At 38.3% G+C, this 12,942-nt stretch overlaps 1 protein-coding gene across 10 annotated transcripts in view; it reads left to right on the forward strand.

The window, feature by feature from the left end:
* Positions 1–12,942, forward strand: part of adgrb3 (adhesion G protein-coupled receptor B3) — a 109,561-nt gene that overhangs the window by 71,677 nt on the left and 24,942 nt on the right. For all 10 annotated transcript variants that reach the window (XM_055018938.1, XM_055018940.1, XM_055018936.1 and 7 more), the window contains 4 exons: positions 4,201–4,347; positions 5,340–5,415; positions 7,097–7,199; positions 7,762–7,805. In XM_055018938.1, the coding sequence (XP_054874913.1) occupies positions 4,201–4,347; positions 5,340–5,415; positions 7,097–7,199; positions 7,762–7,805 (370 nt within the window). The remainder of the gene's footprint in view (positions 1–4,200; positions 4,348–5,339; positions 5,416–7,096; positions 7,200–7,761; positions 7,806–12,942) is intronic.

The raw sequence follows: 12,942 nt of genomic DNA on the forward strand, positions 1-12,942 counted from the left end.
CAGTAGTGGAGCAGAATTAATAAAAAGTTGTTTGTCAGTTGCTTGTGAGATTATCAGTCATGGACAAAAAAAAGAAGGGAGTATCTGATTAAAAGGCTTCCAAATTGGAAGTGAAATTACATGTGATTCTTTGCAGCTGTAATGAGCTTTTATGCAACACTTATTTTGGTCCAGATTATGACTCCACTTTTTTGTGGAGGAAAAAAAAAATAAAACTGTCTCTGGATATGAGTCTTTGAGCAATAGTTCTCCTCCTCGATGTTGCTGTGGGTTCTTTTAGCTTCTGTCGCACAGTCTCTTGGATGATCTGAGGTCTCTATGGCATTTCATTTCTTACTCAGCCATAAATGGTGTCTTACTGGGACGGAATAATAGAACTGTGGTCTTGATTTATTCATGCAAGTGAATGTGAGCATGTACATCTGCGCTGGAATGCAATTTCCCTTGAGGAGTGAGGTTTCCTCCTTGTATTCTTTACAATACCTAACATTTGACCCACTTCTGGCAAACACTCACTCACTGTGGTTCTTTATGGTATATCATTTCCATAATGATGAATAGGTAGCCCCCAGAATAGCATACCAAACATGGTTCAATGAATGCACCCATCAAAATGCCATTATGAAACATTGGGAGAGTCAAATTAACTAATGGATTTGGACTTGGAAATCAGGTTGGAGAGCATTTCATAATGCCAAGCATTAATGACTTCTTTCACAGATGTGAGATTATTTCTGCGCCCTTCTCCTATTTTATGCTTCTTTCAATTTGGCTTAATGGTAGTCTTCCAAACTCACTGCCGCTGTCTCCTCGTAGTGCTCAAAAAAGCATTAACACATGACCCCTGCTTTATACACAATATGAAATTTGTTCTGTGAAAGCGACTCCAAATTGACAGTTAAGTGTTTAATCCAGATTCATACCAGTTCCTTGAGCGGTGGTGTGTATTGCGAAGCTGAACTTGAATCTGAAATACTTGACTCTTGTTATAATTGTCAACTATATCACTGCCTGGCCTCTATTCATATCTGCGAGACTGTGGACTAAACCGTAGCCATCTGTCGGACATGATATGAAAGAAAATCTTTTTGAGAAACATGGAACAATGGTGCAGCTCAGCAGCACTGTGTCTCAGTCTAAGAAAGCACTGCCTGGCATAATCAGGGCCCCTGCTTGGAGTAACATACTGGAGCTGCATGCTTTATCTTTCTTTTGGTGCTAATCACGTTTTATTTTTTCTCCAAGCATATAAAGAATTTTCACTTTTTTTTTCACAAGTTTCATTCGATTCCATACACTAAGATAATTTCCTTAAAAACTTGACACAAGTTCAAATCTACTGTGAATATTTTATCTACATGCACTGCATTGTAAAAATGTAATTTGGACATATATAAATGAGGATATAATGTTCACTACAAAAGATAACCTTCATATTCACATATCCACTAGCATAATACTACAGCATGACTTAGTATTTAATTGCAATCTGAATTTGACCAAACAAAGAATTTCACATAATTTGAGACCATTTGTTTGCACATAAATACAAAGAATATTCATTTTGCAGTGGCTAATTCAAAAACCATTTCCTATCAAACACTTGGAGTACAGTACAACATCATTATCATTTTTATTATAGAAAACTAACACAGGCAGATTTCTAAAGCAGTTTTTTTTTCCGTATTTTTGTTAAATCTCAGCACAAGGCTGAGGGGAAGATTTGGCTTTTGAGCAGTTATTTGGAGTTATAGCAGTAATGAGTTGCCTCTGGCTAAAATAAACCACAACCTCATTGGTTGCTGGTAGTGAAATAAAAAAGGTCTTGTAAGGAGAACTTCTTTGTGCAAGAACTGACTGCGTGTTTTCCCATTTTGTTTTTATTTTCTCATAAATGTCAGAAATAATTGCTGCTTTTTGTTTAAGTCTTCAAGTGATTTGGAAAACGAATGTGCCAGACTTAATAATACACGACTAACACAAGGGATGAAGAGTTTTTTCTGTGTAATTGTTTCATCCTTGGTCACTGCGCAGGCCAGCAGCAGTAATTTCAACTCACACCACAGAGCCTCGGTGGCCACGTGGCCCCTTTTGATTAAAGGAATGGAAAGTTTTGTGGATCCATCGGTGGAAGCCAAGTGGAGAGCATCTGGCTGAGTAGGATATTGCGGCATCATTTCGTCACTAATTTATGGCAGCCTCTTGACACCTAGATAAATACTGGCTGTCACCACTGTATCGTCCTCTGTCCTTCTACTTTTAGTCAAATAACCTTGATTGCAAAAGGCTCTCCACTCCAGCAACTTATTCCCCGTCCTTACAAGCTAACTCTTAGAGGACAAAGTGAAGCTTAGGACATGTTAGAAAATTAAATGCCGCTTTGAAGGTGGAATGCATCATGTACTTTTGTCATTTTGGTTCTGGCAGTCTATTGTGTCACTGTGCTTCATGGCTGAGAGAATATTATGACATTAATAGTGATTAATTACAATTACGCACATACAATAGTCGCAAATGCTCATTAATTTATTTTCTGTGGAAAATGTTAGTGTTGTCTGACTTCAACAGTTTACTTAATGCTGAACCTCTCATGAACACATTCAGACGTAATGAGCGATGCTGTAATTCCCTCTTATGAAAATGAGCCGTACAGAATACTCTTAGTGCACTGAATCGGTGTTTAGAAGCATCGCTGTCCTAAATGACTGCTTTATTTGTGCTGCCTAGTCCTATCAGACGACCGCAAAGCCCCATTTACCTGCAGAATTGCCCAGAACTCTGAAAGACAATCTTCCAAGCACCCTGTTGTGTTTCACAGTGTGCCCTGTGACTAAAACCGCAAACACAAATAAACACGTACTTACCACTGCTGCTCCCAACATCTGGTGCTGGGAACAGGCCTCCTTGCAAATGGCAGGGCTCGTGGTGCTGTGTGATTTCATGCCCACCGCAGGATCATCCCAAACACACAGACACACCTTCGCTGTCACAGATTTCACTCAAACAAGGAGTCTTGCCAGGATTCAAATTGTATTATTGGCACAGCACAAGGAAGAATAGAGCTTCTGCATCAATGGTAGGATTAGCCTCAGATTCCCCCTTGCTGAAGCACCACCTGACTGGGACTGGATGTGATACCAGGTAGAGAACAGTATGGCTTTATCCTCCCCTTGTAATGCTGAGGCCTTTTCGGTTGATCCCGGGTATTTTCCTTGTCATTGCCTTAGTGCATGCACTGGCCTTTTATGGCATCTCAGCAGGGAGGTGAGAAAAGGAAAGAGTGATTAAGGAGATTACCTGTCTACCAGTTGTCAGGTGCCAGTTGTGGCTTTGATTTTGTACTTTCAGGTACATGGGCGCATCAAAAGCCCAGCTGGCTCGGGTTCTTTGACATATGAATGACCTGATATTTGCATACATAATTCGATTTAACTCAATTATTTCAGTGTATCAAAATTGAAAATATACACTGGTCATACTTGGGGTTTTAGTAACATTTCAGGTATAAACAAATAGTATAAACTCTCTTAATTTGAGTGTGCTCAATTTCTACATCTTAAACTTTAATCAAAACACTTCTCTTTTTTCTATTGAATGATTACAGATTGTGTCTTTAAAGAGTAAAGCTCAGGTGTTGGTGGGCGACTCTGTGAAGCACAAAAGTTTCAGCTCTGTTGTGCTCATATTTGCTTTGCAGTGTTCAAACAGAGATGTAGCAGGTAAACTCAGGTAACAGAAACTGCTCTGTGCACAGTGATGTAATACTGGACTGTAATATAGTTCACACACTCTCTGGGAGTCACTGCCTCAACTCAAACATAGCCCAGCAGTTAACTCCCACACGATCTGCCATTTTTACCTTGGTTTTTGCACAGTGGAAACCAACAGCATATAGTATGTTATTTACTGTGGTACTAGTAGCCGTTTTTTTCCCCCATCCACCAGAGGTAGTTGTACTGTTTCCTCATGTGAGTGGATTCGATCCTTCTGTCTAACTCTCTCAGCAAGAAGATAAATAAGCATATTTCTTTGAACTGTTTCTCCAAGTAACCAAATTTAGCAGTTCAACTCAATTTTTTATTTACGATGATTGCCCGTTAGATGGTCGACAAGCTCATAAATGCTCTTTGGTATGTTAATAATTTATGGCTTTTTGTTGGTGTTTTTTTTCTTCTTCTTCTTTTTGCATGAATGCTGCAGTTGCCAGCATCCAGAGACTTCCAGCAGTATCCGTGATGACTGACATCAACTTCCCCATGAAGGGTCGTAAAGGCATGGTTGACTGGGCCAGGAACTCTGAAGATAAAGTGGTCATCCCAAAGGGCCTCTTTGTTTCCCAGTCAGCAGGTACGTGACTGAACGTATATATCACAGAGTCATGTGACTTGCAGTCCAATACATCGTTTTTCAGGAGCCGGAGCCACTTGCACAGCCTCCGTGTGCAAACTTTATTTGTCTTGGAATTGGTATGTCAAACTTCAGAAATAAAATCTGCAGTACCTTCTTTAAAATCTGTAGAAGAAGCTGTAGTAGAAATGTCGGATTAATGCATACTGAATACATAATGCTGCATTCAGTGGCCACTGCCGAGGAATAGAAAATAAATATCTTGACATCTCGGGAATGATTTTTAGCTGAATTGCTTCATCTGAAGGCTTGCAAAACTTTCAAACAGACACATCAGTCTCCTGAAGATTTTTTATTTTATTTTTTTTTACTTTATGCTATACCACCATTGTTTTGGGAAAGAGAAATAATGCTACAAGTCATAGAACAAAGCTGGTTTGCTTGCCTGTGCTTGTTCAGTCACTGAGTTTTCCCTCAACTCAGCATTTTCAGCATCCTTTCAAACACTGCCAGTCTGTACATCGCAATCCGGAGCCAGACAATTTGGTAAATTGGTATAATCAGTCTTATCTGGAATATATCAAAGAGAACAAAACAAGTGATTGATTAGGAATCTGTGCCACGTGCTCAGTCCAAGTCTCTCCAATTTGGACAGTGTAAGAAGCTGATTTTATAGGAGACTTTAGCACTTCTCTTACTGAAGTCAACAAAGCCTGTTGTAAGAAAATAAGAACTCCTTGTCAAGAGAAAATCCTCTTTTTTTTGTTCCTTTAAGTGTTATTAGCAGAAACTGGCACAGCAATTTAGTAAGTTTATTCAAGCCAAATGTTATTCCCAATTAAAACTTTCCTTTGAATTATGAAAGCTTACTATGCTGCAGCGTAAAACATCCTGCAACGCTTGTTTAATGAGGGTGTGTGATACTAAAAAAAAGAAGCCCATCAATGTAAAAGCCTAACAATAATCTTAAATGATGCTTCATTTTCTTTTAGATATGGAAGGATCACCTGTCTTCATTTTGGGAACTGTTCTCTACAAGACTCTTGGACTCATGCTACCTTCACCAAAGTAAGGGCAATATTTCTCCTTGTCTGTACTTTCTGGTCTGCTGGCAGGAGGAAATATGAGACAGATTTAATCCTTTGGAAGCTGCAGAGGTGTCCATTTTTATTCACAGTGGTAGCTCAAGCCTGAGAAACAGGCTGCGTCTCTGCAGCTCTAGTGTTGCTGAAATGTTCCACTTTGCAGACATGCAATTAAGTTTCAACCAGTTTTTACTGTAGCTACTAACAAAGAGGGGTTCTTATACAGAGAAATGCAGGTTTGTATTGACTCTAATTTAGTAAATGAAACATTGTTACTGTAGCATAGAAAATGTAGTTAATTAAGGGTGACATTAGTGTCTGGAAAAGCAGTGGGATGCCCCTAACAAACACCTGGTGTCAGACCCCAGTCAACAAGTCCCTGGCACCAGAGTCCCAAGGACGGAACGGTCATTCCAGGACCAGCCAGGCCAGCTGTCACAGGTAGAGCAGCAGCCCTGTGAGCTCATAATGGGACGCTGAAGTCTGCCCTCTCCAAACCAACTTGACGATAAGCTGATCAAGTGGCAACTGTTAGACTTGAGCGTTTTCCATTTGCCAGATTTTAAGCTTTTGAAGCTTTAATGAAAAAAGAGAGAGCAAAAAAAAAAAATCTTTCCCACCACTAAATGTCAGAAATCTGTCAGTGCAGTCTGAGTGGAGAACTAAAGAACCTATCCATTTAGTTCATTGATTTCCATTTTAAGATAAGTACAGAAAACGGACTCGTACCATATGAGAAAGTCAGATAAAAATATTTTCAGCTCAGATGGTGCCTGTAGGAAAAGAGGCTGCTGCAGTCTCATCGCGACTTTTCTTTGTGTAGATGTCAGTTTTCTTGCTAGTGTAAAGTGCTCATGGATTTTTAGCTTCAAAATACATATATAAACATATTAAACTTTTTTTTAATATATATATATATATATGACTTTTTATACAGTAGCTGCAGATGTTTTCGAAGACGTGACTATAATGGCAGATTTTAAGAGCGAAGGATACAAAAAAGAAACATCATGTTCATTTCAGCCGAGCTCTGTACTCTCTGTTTTCTTCTCTGCTTGGACCTTTTCAACACCATTACAGGTAAACATCCTCTATAGCTGCTTTGGTGTGTAATGGGCAGCTTTTTAAGTCCTCCTGTTATTGAATATGTGCTGTTTGGGCTAGTATTCAATGCAAGGGGCACTAGAGAAAATACTCAACTACTTGAAAAATTTATTTTAAGGACATCTACTCTGAATTTTAAATTATTTGATCAGCTGGCAGAGAGGAACTTTAAATTCTCAATATGCGTACAAAATCCCCCCTAAAACACCGAATCAGGTTTTAATACCCGCGTGCTGCACGAGTCTTGCAGACTCCACACCTAAACCTAATCCTTAAGTATTAATACTTATTCATGGAGCATGAAAAGAGACCTGAGGCGTTCAAGGTTAGGGTTAAGGATTTGAACACTGGAAATGTTGCATGATGCATGATGTGCTTCTTATCACACCCATAAGCCAAATGTAATATGTATAAACATATACAGGAGGGTAACATGCCTAAACATCAACACACACTTAGAAACAGCTTTAGACCCTACATGACAATTAAACATTGTTTGGCAAGGACTTCCAAGAAATTAGAATAAAAATCTAAATTTTAGTCATCTTTGTTTGATCCAGGAACCACACAGTTGTGAACTCCAAGGTCATCGCTGTGACTGTGAGACCCGAGCCCAAGGCAACTGAGTCCCACCTGGAGATTGAACTGGCTCACCTGGCAAATGTAAGCACCGCAGTCATTTTGTCATTCTGAATCACAGCAACAAACGTTTTCAAACACGCCACATCAACAATGAATACTCTATATTGTTTGCACCCACAGTTTTTGGTTTTCGTGTTCCATTTTTGACACCGTTTTTGAAAGACTTTTTTGTCTGTTGACTGAATGCCCCACAAAGACCACAGCGCATATCTCCTCCCATTAGCCGTCACACAATGGTGGTTAATTGGCTCGATAATTAATTTGCAAGCACCCAGTGTCAGGAGAGCGCGCTGCGTCCAGATAATTACAAAGACAATCCCTTTTTATGATCCAGGCCTTTTTATTCATCTTAGAGATAAAGTGAATGTCTGAGCATGTCAGCAAGTGTGTGTGTGTATCTATCACAGCACAGGCCACACTCCAATTTATGGTTTCTATGTGATCCATGAAGCACATTTTCAAAAGGTCTACATAGAAGGACAAATATGCAGTTGATTTATAATGATGACAGTGGTGGTGATGAAAATAATGATCAGTTATCGTCATTATTTACCAAATATTTTGTCCTTCTCTTGCCTTTCAGGGAACAATGAACCCCTACTGTGCACTGTGGGACAGCGCTATGATGTAAGTGGGCATGCATTTTCACTTTTGCAACTTTTTGCTGCAATAGATTTGCTTGTAATTACTCTGTTAAATAGTATGGCTTTTAGGAAAGGCTACATTACTTTTCTGTTACACTGATATCGTGTGAGAGTTCATTCTCACGTCATCTTCAGAAATCAGGATGACACATCTCTCTGGGTAACCTAATGGCACAGCAAACAAGCAAGAGAGCTGGGAAATAAATCTTCATTGAACTGTTATCAGGAGTGGACAAAATAAAAACAACACCTTAGGAGTGCTCTTAGAAAAGACCAGATATACTGTATATGAAACTGTGTGAAGTTTGTGATTTCCTGAGACTCTCACGTGTTGATTTAGCCCTGTGGTAATTCGGTGTGGACTGTCATTCAGTGTTGGTGAGATTCTATTGTACTGATCCTGTGTAGCAAATGAAGTCATGATTCCATCAGCCACTTAGAGCAGACAAAACTGGTGGCCTTGGGAGCTGTGGAGCAGACAAAACTCGCTTCTGGGGACTTCCACATAAGAGTATCCACTGAAAATGGCAAAGTGAGATCTAAAACAAGATGTAGGATATAAGGAGGCTCCTCAGCTGGTCCACTGAAGGGCCACAGGCTTTAGGAAATACAGGGTCAGGGAACGCAGGCAGGAGGCAAGCCAGCTAAAAGCTCATATCAATGCACAAGGGATTCACAGGGGGGGAGTAAAACGCATGCACTGGACATGATACAGAAGAAAAAACAAGATCATTTGGTGTCTGGCAGTGATGTTGTGATGAAAACATGGCCTGTTTGGGTGCATACACAAGAGTTTCTCCTCATCTGTTGTGTTCCTTACAGAGCAGCTTCTCACAGCGTGCTTGTACCCCGGCGGTCAATACACAACTTTCAAACCCAACTGAAGGACCAATATTATTAGACTTGCTGTTACCACCAGTTACCAGAATTTTAATCTTCATCTTTATAACCCCAAGATCAGTCTGGTTAATTTGATGGAGAACTGGATGGATTTTTCTAAAACAGGAATTATGCACAATACTGTGTAACAGTTGTAACAAAGACAATTATATTTATAATATGTTTTGTGTGTAGTCATTCATTGGTTAACAGTGAAGTTGGATGAGCACTCACTAGAAATATGTTTTCTGAAATGTGAAAGCAAACAGCAACTGTGTATGAAGCAGCTCCGACAACAGCTGACATGAGGTTGTTGTCTTTTACTTTGAAGTAGCATGTGAATTGTGCATGGTCTGTCCTGTATCACGGCATTTGAGGGCAACTAGTCTATTTTTGAACAGCAAAGATACAACTGGGACAACTCTGCTCCATTCTCTTTCTCTGACTTTCATAAACCAATATCCACGTTTTCTTTTTTTTTTTTTTTTTTTACCCCCAGATCTGCACCAAGTCATTTTAATCAGAGCACCCACCAAATGACTCTATGGTATGATAATCATCTTCATTTCAAACATTTGGCTCTTCCTACTACCCAATAGCAGCCACTCTCAGGACTCATTCAGGGGGTAATGCACCATCTGTCAGCCATGTTGGTTCAAACCAAATGAGAGTGCTCGCTGTAACAATTAACAGAAGGAAAATATTGTTCACAAGTGGGAGAACTGTGGTCCGGATACAGAACGTGTGGATACTGAGCTGCTCTATTTACATTTGTTGAGACTAGATGATCCAGCTAATTGTAAACACATCTTGATATTTGGATTGATTATTTGCACTGGTGGAAAAAAAAACAGTCAGTGCATTTGTAAATCTGTCTCAAATTTATTCATCAGCTTTTATATGAGATGCACAGGGATTGATTAGTCTAAACAACAATGAAAAAGCTTAAAGTGACTGAATTAGCTCCAATTCTAATATTGAAGTGTTAAAAACATTAGAGTGTTTGTCAATTGCCATTATTAGCACTTACAAAGGAGCTGAGTTAGTTTCCCACCAATGATTATTTGTAATATTCAGAGGAAGAACATAATAATTCGTACAATCATAATGATTACATCTCTTTAAATGCTAAAGCAGAAATCAGTCTTGACAAGCTAATTGCTTACCAAACTATCTTTAGTTCATCTTTTTTGCAAGTAAAATGAGCAAAATTTACTCACCTGTCAGATGTACTGTTGTAGATTTCCCATCAGGTGAGGGTCTGGACTATATTTAATGAAATATACTTGTTATGTTTTGATTAGATTTTATATTCCAGCCCTGCACTGCTTCACCTGACCAGTTTAGTGATGACCTTAAAGTACCAAAGAAAATAAAGGATAATATAAATAAGCACACAGTGTTGTGGAAAATATCCACAATACACAGAGAGCCTTGATAACCAATATCTTTTCTTTGTTTTTTTTTTCTTTTTAAAAAAAAAAAAAAAAATACTCTTTTACAAAAAATACTTCAAGTCTGCAGCTCCACAGCACTGAGTGTAAACAGGTCAGATGCATACGCTTTTATTACTTTTTCAAATGTCAATATTTTCTGCTATCAAACAAGCTTGAAATTACCAATATCCCTCCGCTGTGCCAAGGGAAAAATATGAAACGCATCCCAGTGGTTTTTAGATCAGTTAACTTCCGTGTTGTGTTCAAAAACAAATGCTTGGGGGAGTTAATCTACCAATCTACTCATTTTACTTTGTTCCTAGCTATCAAAAAAAATGCAAAATTATGATACTTACTAGAAATATTACACTGTCGTTGTGAGTCCAGGATGAGTTTTAAACAGATTGCTTTTCAGATAAGCTTGGAACTCATCTTTTTAAAATAGTTATGGAGAGTAATTAATCCCATTTTACAAATTGTAATCACTTTTATAAATTTAAGCTCTTTTGTGCTTTCTTGCTGCCACTAAACTGGCAAGAAAAGAAGAATTACAGAATGACATAACAAACTGGTTCTACCCTTTTTTGGCATTCCCCTGCAATTAAATGCTTTTAAAATCCTCTGTATGCTTGTAAAGCAGTGCATGGAAAGCCATGTGAGTGTCTTTCTGACATTTTAATGCTTTAGCATCCCCTTTTAGATTATCCAGCAGAGTCTTATAGCGACTAGACGTCAAACAGAAAAGGACAACCTTTATCAATAAAGGCTTACATATCCTTAAATAAGGATTTGCAAGTCAGCACCTTGACCTTTCTTTAAATTATCTTTGAAACACAGTATTTTTACAGAGCACCATTTTTATTATTATCCTTTTTACCTTTAAAGATGATCTTTTTCATCTTGTTAAATCTTTTCTCTTCCCTTTAAAGCACCCTGAATCTAATACATTATATATTTTCTGCCATTCTTTTGTTAGCATTAAATATCCGATTTAACTACATTTCAGTCTTTATGACTAATTATGTGGGATATATTTCCATAACTGTAGTGGAAAACTGTGTTGAGATTCAGGCCACAGGATTAAATGTTTTCATTTTGTACTCAGGTTAATTAAATAATGGGTCACTCTGCATATCTTACAAAGCCATATGCTAAATGATAACATTAACTTTATAATAAAATGAAGGAGACAGTTTTTAATAAGAGGAGACCTATGATTGCATGCGTTAAAAGGTAAAAAGTGCACTATTTTAGAATGATTTGACAAAAACAACACTATTAAACATGTGCTTTAGCTTTTACTTATGAATTACCTCAGTTCATATATTGAGGTTGTTAAATGCTATACCGTTCATACAATGTATGTACCAGGAACACTCTCAATCCTGAGGAATCAAAACTTATTAATCATTTACATGTTGTGTGTGAAAGCAGCTGCCACAGCTTCAGGTTCTATAAACATCTGGAGATCCTGAATGTGAGCCAAACAGGCCACACCGAACACTTTGCTGCAAAGTCTACGAACCAAGAGAAAATCTCCTTATCATCACCAAAAAATATGTTTAGTGCCATGGGCTCAGCTTGATGTGCTTATATTCCAGCTTTGTTTCGCTGATGTTTAGTACAAGCAAACCCTGTTTTTGTTTTTTTTGTTTGTTTTTTATTTGACATCCAAAAAACCTAAAGCATCCCAGGAAGCGTTGAATTGAAATATGTAAAATATATAACTGCAAAGTAGAATCAACCATCTAAAAGTTTGTCTTTTAGTTTACTCTGCAAGCTGTGTTGAAGCTCTAGCTGGGATGTAGCACTGATGCAGTCACCTCTAACCTGATTTTGCATTTAGCATCACATCTATGACATGCAGATCAGGGGTATTATCCATGTGGTTAAATTACATACAATATTAAATCCTATGTTACAGTTTATAATTACATATTTCTAATAAACTAGGTGAGCGTTTTGTTCGTTCCTTAATGCACTCTAATGAATAATACTATCTGTATCTCTACTGGGATAATTTTATCTATTGTGTGTCGAGCTACTTAAAATGTTAGACATGTATTGTAAACAGTTAAATCCACCTGCAGCTGGTGAGGCATTTTTAGAGCTCAGAATCCATATCTCCGATTTATCTTTCATTTAGGTTTTATTTGATTTTAGTTTTTAGTCTGAAAAGGCTGTCTCATGGTTTCCTTCTTTGAAGTCAAGCTTCTTTGACATTTCCGTATCTGAGATCAGCAGTTGTCACACCCAAGACTCACAAAACGTCACATTTGCTCCATAGTCTCACACTTGATAAGATTAAGTCCCAGGGACCCATGTGGAAAGAGTTTAGCTGTTTAGGGGGGATGCTTTTGAATGAAAACTATCTACAATGCAGATATGGGAATGATAATGTTAGGAGCGTCTTTATTTCCGATGGGTTCATTTGTAAAGAATTTAAGCCGCTTCTGATTTTGACGGGATGTAGACAGAATAATAATGTCAGTGTAAAGTAAAAGGTCATTGACAGGAGCAAGAAGTAAGAATGTGAACAATATTTACCGCAATTCGAAGCTTCGCTCAAGCAAGGACTCATGACGGACTATGAGGACTGTAACTAGGCATTAGTTGACAATGGGAGGTATTGTTGTGTTTGTGTCTATGGGAGCACAGGATGTGGGTTGGGGTAAATCACATGTACACACCAAGGGAGGACATGAAGTACAAATGCAGCAGGGTCATGGTCCTGTAATAATTCAGTGCTGCTTCACACGATGAACAGTTTGACTTTATTGTGTTTGACTTTATGTATTTCTATAT

Source organism: Amphiprion ocellaris, chromosome 16, assembly GCF_022539595.1.
Source record: "Amphiprion ocellaris isolate individual 3 ecotype Okinawa chromosome 16, ASM2253959v1, whole genome shotgun sequence".
Classification (NCBI taxonomy): domain Eukaryota; kingdom Metazoa; phylum Chordata; class Actinopteri; family Pomacentridae; genus Amphiprion; species Amphiprion ocellaris.